At 38.6% G+C, this 17,315-nt stretch overlaps 1 protein-coding gene across 4 annotated transcripts in view; it reads right to left on the minus strand.

The window, feature by feature from the left end:
• grid1a (glutamate receptor, ionotropic, delta 1a) overlaps positions 1-17,315 on the minus strand; it is a 270,217-nt gene that overhangs the window by 54,408 nt on the left and 198,494 nt on the right. For all 4 annotated transcript variants that reach the window (XM_020047056.2, XM_020047057.2, XM_010869916.3 and 1 more), the window contains exon 5: positions 2,606-2,659. In XM_020047056.2, the coding sequence (XP_019902615.2) occupies positions 2,606-2,659 (54 nt within the window). The remainder of the gene's footprint in view (positions 1-2,605; positions 2,660-17,315) is intronic.

Consider the following 17,315-nt stretch of genomic DNA (forward strand, 5'->3'; position numbering starts at 1 on the left):
TGACCTGTAATGGGTCACGTCAATAGTGACAAGAGCCAGAGCTGCTGGTTAGATCCAGGATCGTGACAGCGGTCAATGTTTTGCCAGACCTCTAGCACTGGGGTCAACAGTACAATAATGAGGCCACTGACTGGCCAAACTTCTCTGTGTTTCTTCATTTCTCTGTGTCTCGATCTGTCTTCCCTGTCTCTGTAGCTTTCTATTTCTAGCTCACCATTTCTCTATTTTTATTTCTGTCTCACTTTCTTCCTATATGTAATTTTCAGTCTCAGTCAATGGATCTCACTCTCTTGTGGATCCCTGCATAACTGCATTAAGTTAAAAACATTAACTTGTGCGTGGTGCTGGAAGAACTGTTCTGACAAAAAAAAATCTGACTTTGGAATACTAGTAGTAGAGGAAGAAGAAGTAGAGGAAGAGACCAAAAACATTGCCTGTAACTTCATACTGTTAGAGGACAAATTAACGCTAATTACGCAAATGTATCTAACAAAGTTGGTTTGGTCACATTAGCTATAAAAGTTTAAAATATACAGTTTAATTAATTATACAGAATGAATCCTAATTATGCAATTATGCAAATATAGATCATTTCAATCGATACACATTTAAGTTGGGATAGCCTAAATGTGAAACAAAGTTGGTTTGGTCATTCTAGCTTAAATGCTTCAAGGAAAAGATGTACTGTTAGTATCCCATTAAAGTCAATAAAGAAATCCCATCCATGCAGAACAAATCAATAATAAAGTATTTTGTTATTACAGGACATTAGATATTTAGAAAAAGAGATTTTCAGTGCTATCAACTCCATTATCCGTATCTAATTACATACAATGCATGGACATACATGGCATTAGGTGCAAGACTCATGGTTTTGAGTAAGGTTGTGCTATCTATCCTCTGTGGCAAATAAAAGCAGAGCAAAAGCAAAGCCAACTGGCCCATGCCCATGTTTCTATCAGGTGAATTGAAAAATGTTGCCGACACTTGTTTAGCAAGCTGCTTCCTTTTGTCAAATTCTCAACAAGCAAATTGAGCCTGGTATTAGAGGGCCAGGATGTTTTTTGCAAAAAGGTTTCGTTCCAATATGTTTGTTTGCTACCAAAATGACAAATTAAATATGGTGTCAAAAGTTACACTGCAGGGTCATCATTCCAACCTGTCAGAATGTCCTAATGTCACAGGCTGCTGCTGTGACATCCCTTAACCCCGCATTGACTTTGATGGAGTCCTTTTTCCAACAAAACAAAAATGAGCACAGATTATTGATTTAAAGAAAATATAGATGATCTGTAAAAACACTTTGCTAAGACTGTTGATGTAAAAGGGGCTTAATAAAATAAATCTGTTTGATTAATCATTACATGTAGATCATGTTATTGCCTTGGAGCGACAACATAAATACCAAAGAGCAATGTTTAGACAAACATAATCTAAATCATCAGTGCCTTCAAGCTGTCTATGGAAAAGGTTTGAGAGATATCCATGCTTTAGATTAAGTTCCCAGCACTGTTTCAAAATGATAGCATTTTAGATTTTGTGGCAGCATCCTACCCAAGTCCAGGAACTTATATAAGCATTTTTCAAAAATTATACCCAAATTGTCCAAAAGTTTCAAAAACTGATTATGAAGCTCAACAAAGACCCTTATAGATGATTTGAGCATGATGCGTGACAAATGCTTATGTTGGTACCATTATTTCTTTCACAAATGCCCGATGATCATGGTACCAATATTATTCGTTGCATGAATGTCATATTCAAATCGTCTAAAGATTAGTTGAGCTTCACAATACATTAAACATTTTGTGTGTTCTCTTATCCAAATAAGGTATTTTGCCGTTGTAATTTTAATTACATTTCTGAGTTTAAAAAAAGAAATCCACTTAGATAATGTGGGTTATTGCGTGTACATGAAGCTGGAAAAAGTCAGATTTGTTTGTGTTTTCATTTCAGATTGCAACAAAAGGTGAACATTTTGAAAGGGGTTGGTGACTTTCTATATCCACTGTATAAAAGAAAGTACTATGAGCTACATTAACAGATCTGTTGGTGTTGGCATGCGTGTGTGCATCTGTGTGTGTGTCTGTATGCATGCATCCAATTTCTTTGTGGTTGAATGGTTATTTCAACTGAAAAGTGCACTCTGAAAGTATATGAATGCTAATAACAAGACATCAACATATGGTAGGAACATGATTTTTTCCATTAGAATTGAGACATCAGATGACTTATGGTCATTATCTCCAAATCAGGCCGAATCAATGCAAATATGCCCAGCAGCTTTCATGCAGGGTCAAGAGCACAGTGTTTGGTATTCACAAAGTGACTGCCATTGAGTGATATTAAAGCCTGTTTGGAAGTCCATTTAGACCAATGTCAGATGGCTTCCAAAGTGCTGTGAATACAATAACCAATAATTATACTGTCAATATTTTTATGAAAACCCTGTGATGAACAGAAAGGCTCTGGCATGGTGTGGACTCTACAGTATTGTCTATGGAAGAGGAAAGAGTGGCAGCATTATCTGTGTCTATCTATGCATTGTTGGGTAATGCAACACCAATGACATGTAAAAATATAGTAATGCAGTATGTGTTCTCACCTCATTGGCATAAACCCAGTGACTGTCCTTGGATGCTAGGTTGGTTTCCACAGCCTTTAAGAGAGAGAAGGTTATTATTACTTGCTCAATTATATTATTACACATTCTCTTGTTCCACTGTGAACAATATTTGAAGGGTACCTGTTATTTACCATTTTAAAATCATGAAAAACATTGACAATGTTACAAAGAATTACAAGGTGAAACTATTATTGCATCCACATTTAATCAATACAAAACAAAATACTGGTCATTGTATTCCTTTTATGAAGGCAAAGGGGTGTGTGGCTAATACACCACTGCTAAGAGTTGTTCTTAGACAAGACACATTGGGTGTTTGCCTGGGCACAGTACTTAGCTGTGGCACATTTACAATATGCCACAAAACCCAGATATTCTTTATTGCTAAAATACACCAGTTACAAATGCAATTACAACAATAGAAAAGTAATGTGGTTTCATATCAGTGATATACGGTCTGATATATCATGGCTGTCAGGCAATCAGCCTCCAAAATTATGAACCCATTATTGATTAAAACCCTGCTTTCTCACACAATATGAAACTGTCAAGTAAATTAAACCTTGCCTCACGGATGCCATATAATATTCAACCTTTATTTTAGAAGGTGGTCATGCTGAGACCAAAGGTCTCTTTTGCAGATGAGCCCTGCATGGAACCAAGTAGTAAACAAAGAAAGTAAGGGGAGCAGATAAATACAAATGCATTCTTCATGGAAATATTCTATTATGATCCTTTTGAAATGACATTATGAATACCTACTGCTAAGAGGAATTTAAAACAAGAAGAACAATGATCTCTGCTGAGATTAATGACACTGTACTTGATCATGTTCTTGTACATGGTATGACAATGAGGCTTTCAGAAAAGCAAATATGTTACTTACCGTAAACGTATCTGACTACTGTACTGACCACCCTGTTTTCTGCACTTAATGTGTATGCATTAGCACAGTAGAGGAAAATGTAATTACCTTCATATTCTATAAAACACAATTTTGTCGTCTTTTTGTACGATTTAAGGATAACACTTTACAGTGGTAAACCATGCATGATTTCCTAGGCCCAAGAACTAGCCATTGTGAACATTGACTTTCAATGTCCCCTTTCCTTCTGCCGGGCTTGGCCACTCCTGCTCCCTAACTGATTAAGTGCAAGCTCACAGAACCAGGCTATGGGCAGCTTAGTAAAAAAAAGATACACGGATGACCCATCATCCTTCTACCAACTTTCTTGTCTCTATATCCATTGCTACATTGGTTTTAACAGCACTCCAAATTTCAATCTTCTTCCTTAAATCTCCAGAAACTTTCCTCCGCAATCCACAACTTCCTCTGTTTTAACTTTTTGCGGGTAACTTTGTAACTACACTGAAAAGAAAGTTGATGTCTAAGCTGACCTCTTGGACTGCATCTGATTGCATTAACTCTTGGATTGCATCCGACCTGACAGGCCAGTTCTAGGAGTGCTTCTCTTCTCTCTATTAACCAAGTCGCATAGCTCTGTCATATCTGCACTTTGTCTCTCTTATCATTGCTATGAGAGAAAATAATCTTGTTGTGACCCTGGACAACACGCTGCCATTTGACACAAATATGAATGTAGTGACTCAACCCTGAAAGTTAAATATCACACCTACAGTTAATATAAAAAGTCTACACACCCCTGTTAAAATGGCAGGGTTTTGTGATGTAAAAGAATGGGACAAAGATAAATCATGTCAGAACTTTTTTCACTTTTAATGTGACCTTTAACGTGAACAATTCAATTGAAAAACAAACTGAAATCTTCAAGGGGGAACATTTTTAAATAAAAACCTTGCAATAAACTCGCTGCATAAGTGTGCGCACCCTCTTATAACTGGGGATGTGGCTGTGTTCAAAATTAACCAATTAAATTCAAACTCATGTGAAATAGAAGATATTACACCTGCCATAATTTAAAGTGACTCTGATTAATCACATATAAAGTTCAGCTGTTCTGGTAGGATTTTCCAGACATTTTCTTAGTTTCATCTCAGAGCAAAAACCAGGCAGCTTCCAAAGCATCAGAGGGATCTCATTGTTGAAAGATATCAGTCAGGAGAAGGGTAGAAAATAATTTCGAATGGGCTATAGTTAGGGTGGCAAAACGGAAGCCTCCAAGCACGGCTGAAGTTTGCAAAAACAAACAAGAAGTCCCCCAAAAGCATGTGGGAAAATGTGTTATGGTCTGATGAAACCAAGGTTGAACTTTTTGGCCATCATTCCAAAAGGTATGTTTGGCGCAAAAACAACACTGCACATCACCCAAAGAACACCATACCCACAGTGAAGCATGGTGGTGGCAGCATCATGCTTTGGGGCTGTTTTTTTTCAGCTGGAACCGGGGCCTTAGTCAGGGTGGAGGGAATTATGAACAGTTCCAAATACCAGGCAATTTTGGCCAAAACCTTCAGGCGTCCGTTAGAAAGCTGAAGATGAAGAGGAAGTTCACCTTTCAGCACGACAACGACCCAAAGCACACATCCAAATCCACAAAAGCATGGGTTCACCAGAAGAAGATTAACATTTTGGAATGGCCCAGCCAGAGCCCAGACCTGAATCCAATTGAACATCTGTGGGGAGATCTGAAGAGGGCACAGGCGATGTCCTGGCAATCTGACAGATTTGGAGTGCTTTTGCAAAGAAGAGTGGGCAAATATTGCGACGTCAAGATATCCCATGCTAATAGAACACTAAGTGCTGTAATAAAATCAAAAGGTGCTTCAACAAAGTATTAGCTGAAGGGTGTGCACACTTATGCAACCAGGTTATGAGTTATTATTTTTTTCCCCCTCAAAGATTTAAGTTGGTTTTTCAATTGAATTGTTCACATAATATGTCAAATTAAATGTGGAAAAAGTTCTGACATGATTTATCTCTGCACAGATCTCACCCTCCAATCCACACCGTGACATAACACTATGGTTTCTTTTTTGGAGTGTAAAAACAAACCTCACCCCTTCTGGACCATTACTTGTGAAACAAATCTCACTGCCCAAGAAATCTCTCAGAAATGTTCCACACCACATAAGGACCCCCAGGGTGAACTGCTCCTTTAAGTCCAAAACATTATTCTAACTACAGGGTTACTTGCATAGTTGTAAACCTGTATTTCTTCCAAGAAGAGAAACATATGAGTATACAGTAACTGTGAGATTTGCATACACTTGAATGGTTCCCTACTGTCATTATTGCCCAGTTATTAGGCTCTTTACATTTTCTTGTATGGGCAGTCATAGTGTGAGGGCTCAATCTAAATGAATGCCTAAGAAATGCACAATATGTCCCGGTAACCATCTCTACGCTTGTCCCCTTCTGTAAAATGATGTCATTAGCTTTCAAATAATATTTTTGCCATACTGCAATCAAGATTGATAGCCCCATATAATCTTACATATAACTGCATTGCCCTACCATTTTATCGAACTAAAGCTTTCTCATCAATAAGAGCAACTAGCAGCGCCTGAAAGCTGCCGATCGATCATCTAACCTTGACAAAGTATAATACCTCTCATTTCCTGCTTGGTTTTTCCTAATATTGCAGAGGCCCCTGAACACAAGAGTAATATTTACCTCCACGGTCGAAGTGCTCCATTTCTTACTCTAAAATGACAAGGGCCATATGCCATCCAACCACACATTAGCCTGTTGCTATCAATAGAGACACAGAAATATAGGAAACAGCTGCAATAACTAGTGACCCACTGCATCTTTATTCAGCAATGTAAAAACTATGAGCACACTGGATCATATCTTGTGAGCAGTGGCCAAATTATCTCCCACCCAGATATAAGAAATAGTTCATTGGGAAAGCCAGGCAGTTATTCACATAGGTTATCACATCTTGCACCACATAGCACACGGCCAAGCACCAGAAGCCATATGTTGTTTGAAGTAATTCACTTGGATTGCGCCTATCAGGAGAAAAGGCAAAACAATTCATTGAACACTGATCTTCATTTACGCTAATGATGTATCTGATATTTTAATTATCTTTCTATGTATTGTTGGAAAGAAATGAAAGGCTTTGGAGTGTTTCCTTGTGGCAGAGGCCGGAGGAGGGTGTGTGCGGGCAGTGGGAGGAAGATACCTGCAAATCACACACTAACGGGCCTTAGGCAGCTCAAGGACGCACCCACACACACACACCGGATTACCCTTGTTCCTTCACATGTACCCAGACACAAATACTCTAGATAAGTAACGAGTCAAGGTGGTGGAGATTTTAGGAGAAAACCCTGGAGTTGCAGCTCTGGGTCCACTCTTCAAAAGTCATGGCCGTAGCCAACGCAGTGAAAGGTGGTTATGATTCACAGTCCACTGATCATAATAATATTAACAATGTCTATAGATGAGTATGCCCAGGCATATATCTTCTCAGGTGGCCCGGGTTGCAATATTCCAGGGAAAACACACATACGGAGAAGCTGAAGTGAAATGTGGACATACACAAGCAACAAAGGGTGATAGATGGGTATAACTGGGCATGATGTACCTAATAATATGGGTCAGTGGCAATATGGAAACAGGGCAACAGACAGAACAGGGCATATAGCCATGTAATGTCACACATCAGAATGTTTTAGAGAGAATTAGTGTAAAAGAGGGCAGCAATTTAGTAGGTTGATATTTAGTTGTAATGGAATGGAGTCTTTTAAGTGGCAGTTCTAGAGTTGTAGAGTTTTACATTCTAATGACCGAGCCAATTCATCGAAGGGGGAGAACTATGATTTAGTTTTATGATCTGTTTTCTTGATATTCAGCAGTGCTTCTCATAATGCTGGTATTGGATGAAACTGTCCTGGTAGTCTAAAAAGGAAAACAGAAACAGCCTATATGTTTATTGTGACGGTGATATTTGTGGTACAAAACTTGGAACTCTGGGGTCATGGGAATGTTGAATAAACATTCAGTTATTGTTCCAACCTGTTTTTCTTTGTTATCATATGTGGACAACACAGATCGGATTATGTTAAAAGATTTATCTACCCACAGTAGTAATATACTGTAGGATGATTTACAGGGTCATGCCATATTTCTTTGCACTCTGGGGGCTGGCCGCCTTTAGGGTTAGAAAAGTATGTAAAAATAACTATATATCCTTGCTATTGTTGGCTATCCATTCCATTGCACTGTACGCAGTCGGTGAAATTTCCTTTTATGTCCACAGCGGATCAAAAAAATTCTCTAAGTAATCTTCTACAAAGTATACATGTGTCCAGCCCCTCATCGGCCAAGTAATCTGGCAAGCGCCTACCCAACTTAAACAACAGGAATAAACTCAAAAGTAAAGCGTGTTGTGCAAACAACCTTCCCACTATGACAAAGATAACAGTAAACAAATATAGGCTTGTTCCTTTGAAAATACATGTTGCTGCAGGGAAACCATAATAATTAATAAAAACCTAAATGGCCTACCGGTTGTATCAATGTCTCGCCTCAGCCGGGAAGTGTGCGCTGCTCATGGCAGTTCAGAACCATGGACAGCACACCCACGGGGACCACTGGCAGACGCTTGAGTATTCCAGAGGCATCTAGTAGGGGCTGCTCCACCCCTAAACAGCTGCCTCTCATCAGTACTAATTGGGGCTGGTATAAAGGGAGGCCCAGGAGCACAGTGAAGGTAAGCTCCAACCTGACTGCAACTAACTGCCTGTGTGTATCCCACAGATGACAGCGAGGGCGACGAAGCCAGAGACTGAGCTCAGCGGGATGAGCCCCGAGGGGGAAGAAAGACTACGATTAAAAGCTGAAAGTGGCCATGTTTTTTGAGTCTTTTTAGTTCTGGGTTTTGTTTGCTTGTTAATAAACACCCTCAGTCTTCACACCCATCCTCTGCCTGCCTCCATGCCATGTCTGTGCCCCACTACAATACGTAGATCAAATAATTTGGCATATTGCTTCATTTTATAAAATGTTTCTCAGATGAAAACATTACACAAATGAGACAAAAAATGTCCAGCTAAATGAAGTTACAGTTACAGCAGGTGTAAGAATCTGACTTAGCAGTTGCAGCTTGAACTCATACTAGCATTAAAAATAACCAAACAACTGAACAAAGCAATGTAAAAGTACAAGGAACATTAGGACTACATATCACTCTACCATCATCAGTGTTTGTGTGCAGAGCTTAAGCAGTTTACTAGGCAAAAGTGCGCTCTGCACAACATTGTTGCTTGGCGAAGTAATGCGAAACATATTGTAGTCCAGCTACAAACAATATGTGGCAGCAATACTGCCCACACGGCCTAATACATTGGAAATAGCTATGGCATTATCTAATTGATGCAACAAAGTGAAGAATGGTGTGGGATGAATTCCTAATGGAAACACTATTTCGGTAAAGACGGTGCACTGCAAAATGTCCTGGCATAGCCGATGAAATGAAATGGTTTCAGTCCACTATACTTAATCAACATGCCTCCTTGCCTGTTTTGACACCGTTGTGTCGATGATAATCAAAAAGTAGCAGCATGGGGGACTTTTTCCATGGCAGTGATATAGACATTTGAAAGGCCCCCCAGTGCTGCAGTGTCATTCTGGAACACCCGCGGCTGTCAGTCTATCAATGCAATCATGCACTGGGGGCCTATTTTAACACAGCTTCTGATGGGACAACACTACCCGGCAGGTAGGCACAGGAAGTCCTGTAATCTCCACTGCAGGCTAAGGGCTCACAAACCCATACACACTCTCTTACTGGCAAGACTGCCAAGAAGTCAATATACCATGAAGAGCTGTCAGGAGAGGAAGAGGAAAAACAAAGCAGCAGAAAAGTATGGGAAAAATGGGAAGGTGGCATTAAGATGTGACAGACTTGTGAGGATGTGATGAGTAGAACAAGGTAAGACAGATTCCCAAGGCTCAGAGGATTCCTCCAGCAACATACACTATCACTTTCACTCCCTCTCTCTCTGCTTTTGAACACTTTTTAAACCTGTGTATGAACCTAGATATGAACTATTAATAGTGTCTTCCATCACACCCAATTGTGATTCAGAATAAAGTACTATCATTCACTTGTATTCATAATACCTTCAAAAGTAGTAGCGTCAGTTAGAACACAAAACAGGCATGTTTCGAAAAGAGAACACAAAACAATGGAGAATTAAACATTAAGATGCAAGTATTAAAGAGCAATGGCCACAATGCTTAAATAACAGGTAAATTAACACTGTGCTTCTCTCTTAAAATATCCTTCCAGATGTAATAAAGAAATTATATTAATCAACACAGTATGACTTCTAATTGTTCTACATTGCAAAGAAGATTAGCCACTAAATTATTACCAACTGATCTCTGTGTAAAATATCAGTATCCATAAAACTATATGTAACCTACATTTTCCAAGATAATATTACCCTCCAGTTATTGTTATTAGCATAACAACTAAGTCCTAATTCATGAGAATACTATGGCTTATTTGAAAATGAATGTATACAATCAAGCATTTTCTTGTTTACCACGGCAAATCAAGTATGGTATTTTACCCAGCATGTACTGTATGAGGAAAACGAATACGCATATTGTAGCATATCATAGCGTTTTTACATGCAAGTCTCCAGAACTACAATTAGATACTACCTCCATACCAACAATCTTTCTAAATATCTTGCCAGAAAATAAGCCACTACTTACATCAAGACATCTGACCATAGAACCAACTCCAATGACTTTTAGCAATCTCCAGGTTCTCACATTTGTTTTGATGAGATTCAACAACTCTCCAATGTGATCCTTGAAGAATTATTTTTACTTATTAAACCATCCTCTTCACTGTGCATTGGGGAGGAATACACTTGGGTCTTCTTCCAAGCAGGTTTATCACAGCTCCAGTTGATTTAAACTTCTTAATTAATGTCCTAATAGTGGAGATGACTGTCTTGTTGAATTAGTCTGTATAAAATGTTTAACTGTAAATGTAAAACGCATCATTGTAAAAATGTGTGATGTGATTGCATTTTATAGTCTCAGCTCCTCGTTGTACCAAGATGAATGGTTTTGACCAATAACTTAACATGAAAATGAATTGCCTCAGGCAAGCAGGATTTGCTTTCTGAGTATGACAGCATGCAAAACAGAATGCTTCAATACAGGCTTTCAATATCAGAGCATATATATACATCAGATTTCTACAGTTGATTTGAGGCTGAAATTTGCATTACTAGATTAGATTAATGCATTAGCTTGCAGACAAGATAAAAGAGACAAAGAAGAATAGGCTATTTTAAAAGGCAATGTCCATGTGCATGTCCAAACATTTATATAGTCTTGAATCTAACAGAGTTTCACACAAATAATGAAACGCCAAGAGTAAGACAAATGTCAGTCCTAAACAGCTGAGATGCACCTCTCAATAGATACCTATTATATTTACCTTATTCATGTGGGCAACTTGCCAGTTTTCAGAGGTGGAAAGAAATATGAATTTCCAGTTTGGCAAGGGCTGGAATTATATATTTTTTAAAAGAGACAGCTTAGTCTCTGGTGAGCATCTTCAGTAAGTAGTAAAATGTTACATAATTAGCCAACCCCTATTTATCTCAGTCTGAATGTTGTGTTTCTTCCAAAAAATTGCATTGGTAATTGTAGTCCTGTAACTAAACTCATTCAGGTCCGACATTCCCCCTAAAACACAATGTAAACATAATATATTGGGACTAAACTTACGTATCTTTGTAAAATAAAATAAAATGTGAATGCGTGATCAAATCTAAAATCTACATTAAACAATATAATTCTGCAAAAGGGTTGCACGTGACACGAATATACATTTTAGCTATATGCGGTAAAATGTGGCTTAGATGTGTCAGACACGTACAGTGTAAACTAATTAATTAACTTTTTTTCAATTAAAAAACATACTTTGACAGAGATTTTAAGCAATCAGTCTGTGAAGATGGATGGGAAGTCAGCGCCCAGCGAGGTGCCTTGCAAATGGCAGCAGTACATAAAATACCTTCACTAAAGATGGTATCCAGCCTCTGGGGGGTTCAATGGGTCACAGATCACAGGCAGCTAACAGGTATAATGTTACGGTCTCCATTTCAAACTTGAGGACTAAAAAAGAGTGGTCAAGGCCTAATGATCTGTTCTGAGAGTAGATGGATTCCCAAGCAAATGCTCAATCCAGTGCCAGAACAGTCAGTCGTGTGGAAGTACATTTTTATTCTGGGTGAATAAAAAGAACATGCTTCCTTCTTTCTTATCGCATCTCATATGCGAAGGACTACTAATGAGGAATCTCAAGAGAATAACTCACTTGGACCTAAATTTCAAGTAGAACCTTATCTATATTGTTTTTAGATAAGGTTCCCAACAATATTGAGATGTATGTTTTCTTTACTTTCTGAGGGTAGACATGGACTGGTGAGCGATTTTGCGGAACACAAAATCTGTTTGTGTTTAAGCCTAATAACAAATGGAATGACAATATAAATCAGCTCCTTGATCAGGTTTAAAATAATTACAACCGTTTCACTTATTGATTCACTTAAATCACTTAAATCACTTTGCTTCACACATATGACATGAAAAATGCAGGACTAAATGTGTTCCCCCCAAAAAACACTGATTAGTGAAACACGAGCACACGTTACATTCAACATATTTCTCTGCCCTCACTCCGCATATATCTCTGCCTTCACTCCGTTCGTCTCCCTGTTTTTAATCATATGTTTACAACAGCTGTGGGATAAAATAGATAATCAGTAGTCATTAGCATGACTGACAGACTTATTCTCATCCACCCCCACACAGCTCTGTGAGCCACACTGAGGTGAAGAGAGAAAACACTGTCTTCAATATCACCACGGTACACTGTAACGTGCTCAGACCCTTCATACCCAGGAGCAATAGGGCATTTCTCAGAGACTGGCAAGAACATGTTACATGGGTCACACCATCTCCCTCACTTAGGTCATGTTCAGACATTACAAACACAACAAAGATTCTAACTCCTCAACCCTGTCGGTTTTCTTAAGCATAATCCAAATTTGACATACATTCTTTCCAGAGATCATAGAATTACTGCAGGATTTCAAAGTCTCCATTCTATTAATTTTATCATGGTCTGTTAGAATGTCTTTTGACCCAGATTCCCACTTGAAACTTGTGATACATTTATAACACACAACAGCCGTTTAACCAAACAAACCAAACGCTGTTCCTTGCTTCTTATAAAAATCAATTCAAATATGTATGTCCATCATTAAGACAATTGACAGTAGTTTTCTTCCAAAAGTTAAGATGTGCCCATTAAATTTTATTTGTCAAAAATCAGCTGAGCATCATTGTATCACTAGAATAGGACCCTCAATATATTGAAAAGACACACTGAGCTCTTGACCTTGCACTTTGACCATGGCTTCAAGTTTATTTGATCTGATCGATATTTGTGAATAAAGGTGCTTTTTCTATGATTTCTAACACACAAAAAAAGCTGTCTGTAGACACTGATAAATGTTACCAGCATGTTAATGTGTCCTGTCCCCACCTGACTGGTTGTGACATTTCTTAGGCAACATACTGTATAATGCATCTGCATTAAATGTTTGGATGGAAATCTAGTTATTGTGGTTATATTGGTCCCTAGAGGATTTCATAACTAGGTGGTGAAGAGTGTATTTTCGTCTTAATATATTGTTATTTAGTACGATACTTTGCTAGTTAGGGCAATCTAAAGTACTTTAAGTACCGTATGTTTTCTCAATAGCATACTTGAACTAATGCTGACTGCAGATTACTTGCTTCTAGCTGACGGTTGATGGATCAACTACTTTAGGTGGAAGGGGCATGGCAATTTGTCTCCTCAGATGTTTTAGCTTGTGGAAACTGCATTCTTGTTAAGTGGCGGTATTGTTCCCCGGAATAATGACAGACTCCAAAAGTCATATCTGCCAAGTTGTTCTGCCTAGTAAGAGGTGAAAGAAAACAGAGAAAGGCTCCACATCAATCTCTCACTTGAGTATGTTATCTTGGTTTTTTATTACCAACAATACTAATAATGATAATAGTAATAACTCTGATCATATTGCACTATCGTGGCTTTACTATTTTGTCTCCTCCCTTAATCCTCCAACTCTACCAACTCTGTTCCTTCCCAGATGGTAATGTGCAATCGCAATCTGTCCTATCTCTCTTCAACTACTTTCTCATCTTTTCCTATCACTCCTATCGGCTGAATCCTTCTGCCTTTTGTCTCCTGCTTCCGCCTCTTCAACCTTTTCCTCTTTCTTTTCCACATCTGCTCCTCCTGCTTGGCTGCTGACCGAAAGTGAAGGTAAAGAAAACATCTGAACAACCTATCATCCTTTTACTCCACCCTCACTACCTTCACTTTCCATGTTCTCCTGAATACTCCGCCTCATTTCCATCATTTCCCATTTCTGGGGATTACTTTGTCAATAACTTTGAATATGGTTGATGACATTCGCACCTCATTCACCCAGCTTAGTCCACTGGTCAATCACATACTGAACCAATCTATTTATGAAGCTTTTATACCCTGTTAAAATCCTACTGCAGATCATCTGAGGAGACCTTTTCCTATTTTTTTCTTCCCTTTCCAACATTGATGTAAAAACTCTGATTGGTATCCCATCTGTCTTTCCTTTCCAAAACACTTGAGCCCTCTGACCAATCTCTCCTGTAATGTACTGTCAATACTATTAAAAAAAAATAAGTACACACCCTTGAAAGTTAGTTTTTTGGCATACAATATTTAGACCAATTGATATTTGAGCTAAATTCCAACCACATTCATTGATAAAGGTAACCCAACTATTTATGCAATTAAAGTGAACAGAAATGCAATTTCCTTATGCAGAAAAAAAAAGAAAACAACTTGGGAGGGTCCATCCTTCCATAAACATTATGTGAGATCCTGGCTGGAGGCCACTAGGCATCTCCATGTGCCTGGGGGCCACAGTCAGGACCTGACCACAGAGGTGCCTCTAGGCATGTTTTCTGTTCTCCCTAATTAGAGACAGCTGTGTCTTATTGTCTCTAATTGGGGACCCTACTTAAGTTGTTCTGTGTGCCTTTCAGTTTGCTGGTCATTGTTTGGAGTTTGCTTTATATTTGCTACTCTTCAGGTCACGATTGTGCTCGCCTTTTGTTGTTTTCTGTGTTTACAGTAAAAAGGATGACCTTAACAATGAAACATTAGAAACATGGTGTTTTAATCTTAACTATAAGGATGTGTGATAACACATTATGCCAAGATCAAAGGACCTATCCGATACAGAAACAAGAAACCAGGCAAGCCTAGTTAAGCCGGCCCGCAATAGAAAATGTTGCCACCTTGAGATACGAAACCCGGGTCGCCCACGTGAAAGGCTGTGTCATTAACAACTACACTACGGAGCTGTACAGGTGCTGGGTGTCAGTACAGCCTCTTATCTCTATCCTGAACAAATCCTCTTTAGCCACCGGCTGTTTAATTGGCCATTCGTGAGTTATATTTTTTAATAGTTAATTGGCCATTCGTGAATGACATTGATACAGTTAAACTGACTAATGTTTCTTACTATGTATTGCATTTGCCACTGGCCGTTTTAACAGCGTATTAGCCATTAGTACTGATATCTACTAACATACTGGAATAGTCATAAGAATAGAGCAATTGCTAGCGAGTCTGCCAAAGCTATTTCATTTAATGGCAAAACAACATACTTTTTTCTTTCATTCGTGAAGGACATTTATACAATAACTATCAATAAAGGAAACAATAACTAACTTTTTCTTCAAGTGAAAAGATGAGAATCGTGGAATCTACCAGAAATAATTAATAAATGTCATTGCTCTCAATAGATTCAAACTTAGGTCTTCCACATGAGAGGCACTGTCTTTAACCACTACGCCACAGCATTACACATTACACAACTCCATTGAGGATTGTGTTAGACTGACTAATGTTTCTTATTAAGTTTACCTCAACCACAGCATCTATGAACTGTATTGCTTTTGCCACTGGCTGTTTTAACAGTTTATTAGCCAGTAATAGGCTTACTAGTATCTACTAACCTCCTAGGAATAATCATAAGAATTGAGCAATTTCTAGCAAGACTGAAGATGAACTATTCCATAGCAGAAACAGTCGCAATAAAACCCTATACACCTTCAGGTTTTAACCAGCGAAGTTTTCACCAATACGGAATAATTCATAATGCATAATTCGCTTCACCTGTGAGGAGATACGAACTCGGGACCTATAGTTCCCAAGTCTGCTTCTCTAACCACTACGCTATTTAACAAGGGGTAGTCAGTCACTCAGGCACTCAGTCAGTCAGACACTCAGTAAGAGACATTCGCTCTTCTTAGGCGGCTCCGCTTATGCGGTCTGGCAAAAAGAGTAATGCCATTAAGTACATCATTGTCCATTGGATAATAAAAAAAAATTAAAAATTCTAGATAACATTTTATCCATGCATACAACTTTTCCATATTCTGTTTGTAAGTACACATTTAAGATTGTTTCTATGCAACATTGATAAATAAGGCCCCTGGTTTCTTTAAATATATAGTGAATCACTTGACATTAGTTTAAAAATGATGTCATTTATGGTTCAAAGTCAAGGTGTAGCCAAACTGCTTTTGAGAAGGGGTAAAATCAAATGAAGGATGAAGGCTGGATGGGTGATGATGAGATGAATGAAGAGGGAAAGCTTGCTGTCCAGGATGCCCTGTAGATTCTCCTCCAGATACCTCTCTCCAACAGGCCTTTTCATTCCTCTATTCAAAAAGCTGTAATTGGATCATTTTTCAAGGCCTTTGCCTCTGTCTGTGGACTAGGCTGGCCCCATTAATCAAACTAATGGAGAAGTAAGTGATTTCAAAATATAGGCTTTGATCTGGTTTCCCTTAGTCCACACTCCCATCACTCTATCTCTGTCCCCCTCTCCTGTCCGGCCTTATGCCACCCTATGTAGGGACATAGAGCTAGTATTGTGATAATGTGTGTGTGCTCAAGAGTTTGTGTCGGGTCTGTGTGGACTGTCATATGGAGAGATCTTGGTGTGCTAAGCTTTGACAGCGCATGTTTTTCTGGCTTGATAGGATATTCTCGGTGGCTGTATGCTGTGCATAGTCGTCAAAAATAACTGTTATAAAAGCACAGTATAGTGTTAAAGATAATTTTCTACCTAGAATCCACAGTTGAGACACATTTATTGATCCGGATGAGAAAGGTTGAATCAAAGTGCTCCTCAGGTGTTTCCAAATGTTCAGTCCTAGCTATAATCCCTTTTTGTCATTATTTACGGCCACTTAGAGCTCACTGGATATTACATAGATTCTTCCCAAGCAGGCATTAGACCAGAGTCCAATATTAATGTTTTCCTCTCTCTCTCCATCCCACACATGCACACAAAGACATACACTTAACAAAAATAATCAAAGATTTGATTCACGTATATGCAAAAAACAAAACTTACCCAGGCACCTTACTATTGTATATTCAAAACAAATTGTAAATTCCAATTAAGTAACCCCCCCATTGTGCAGCTGATACATTCTACAGTGTACACTCTACTGAAGACATTGGTTTAATTATCTAATGCTGGATTAATTCCACTTCATAACTTATTTCCCTGTGAACAAGCTTATTGTACTGTGAGGAATCCGGGTAGCCAAGTGGTCAACAGCGTTGGGCCAGTAAACAAAATA

This window comes from Esox lucius, chromosome 6 (genome assembly GCF_011004845.1).
Source record: "Esox lucius isolate fEsoLuc1 chromosome 6, fEsoLuc1.pri, whole genome shotgun sequence".
NCBI lineage: Eukaryota > Metazoa > Chordata > Actinopteri > Esociformes > Esocidae > Esox > Esox lucius.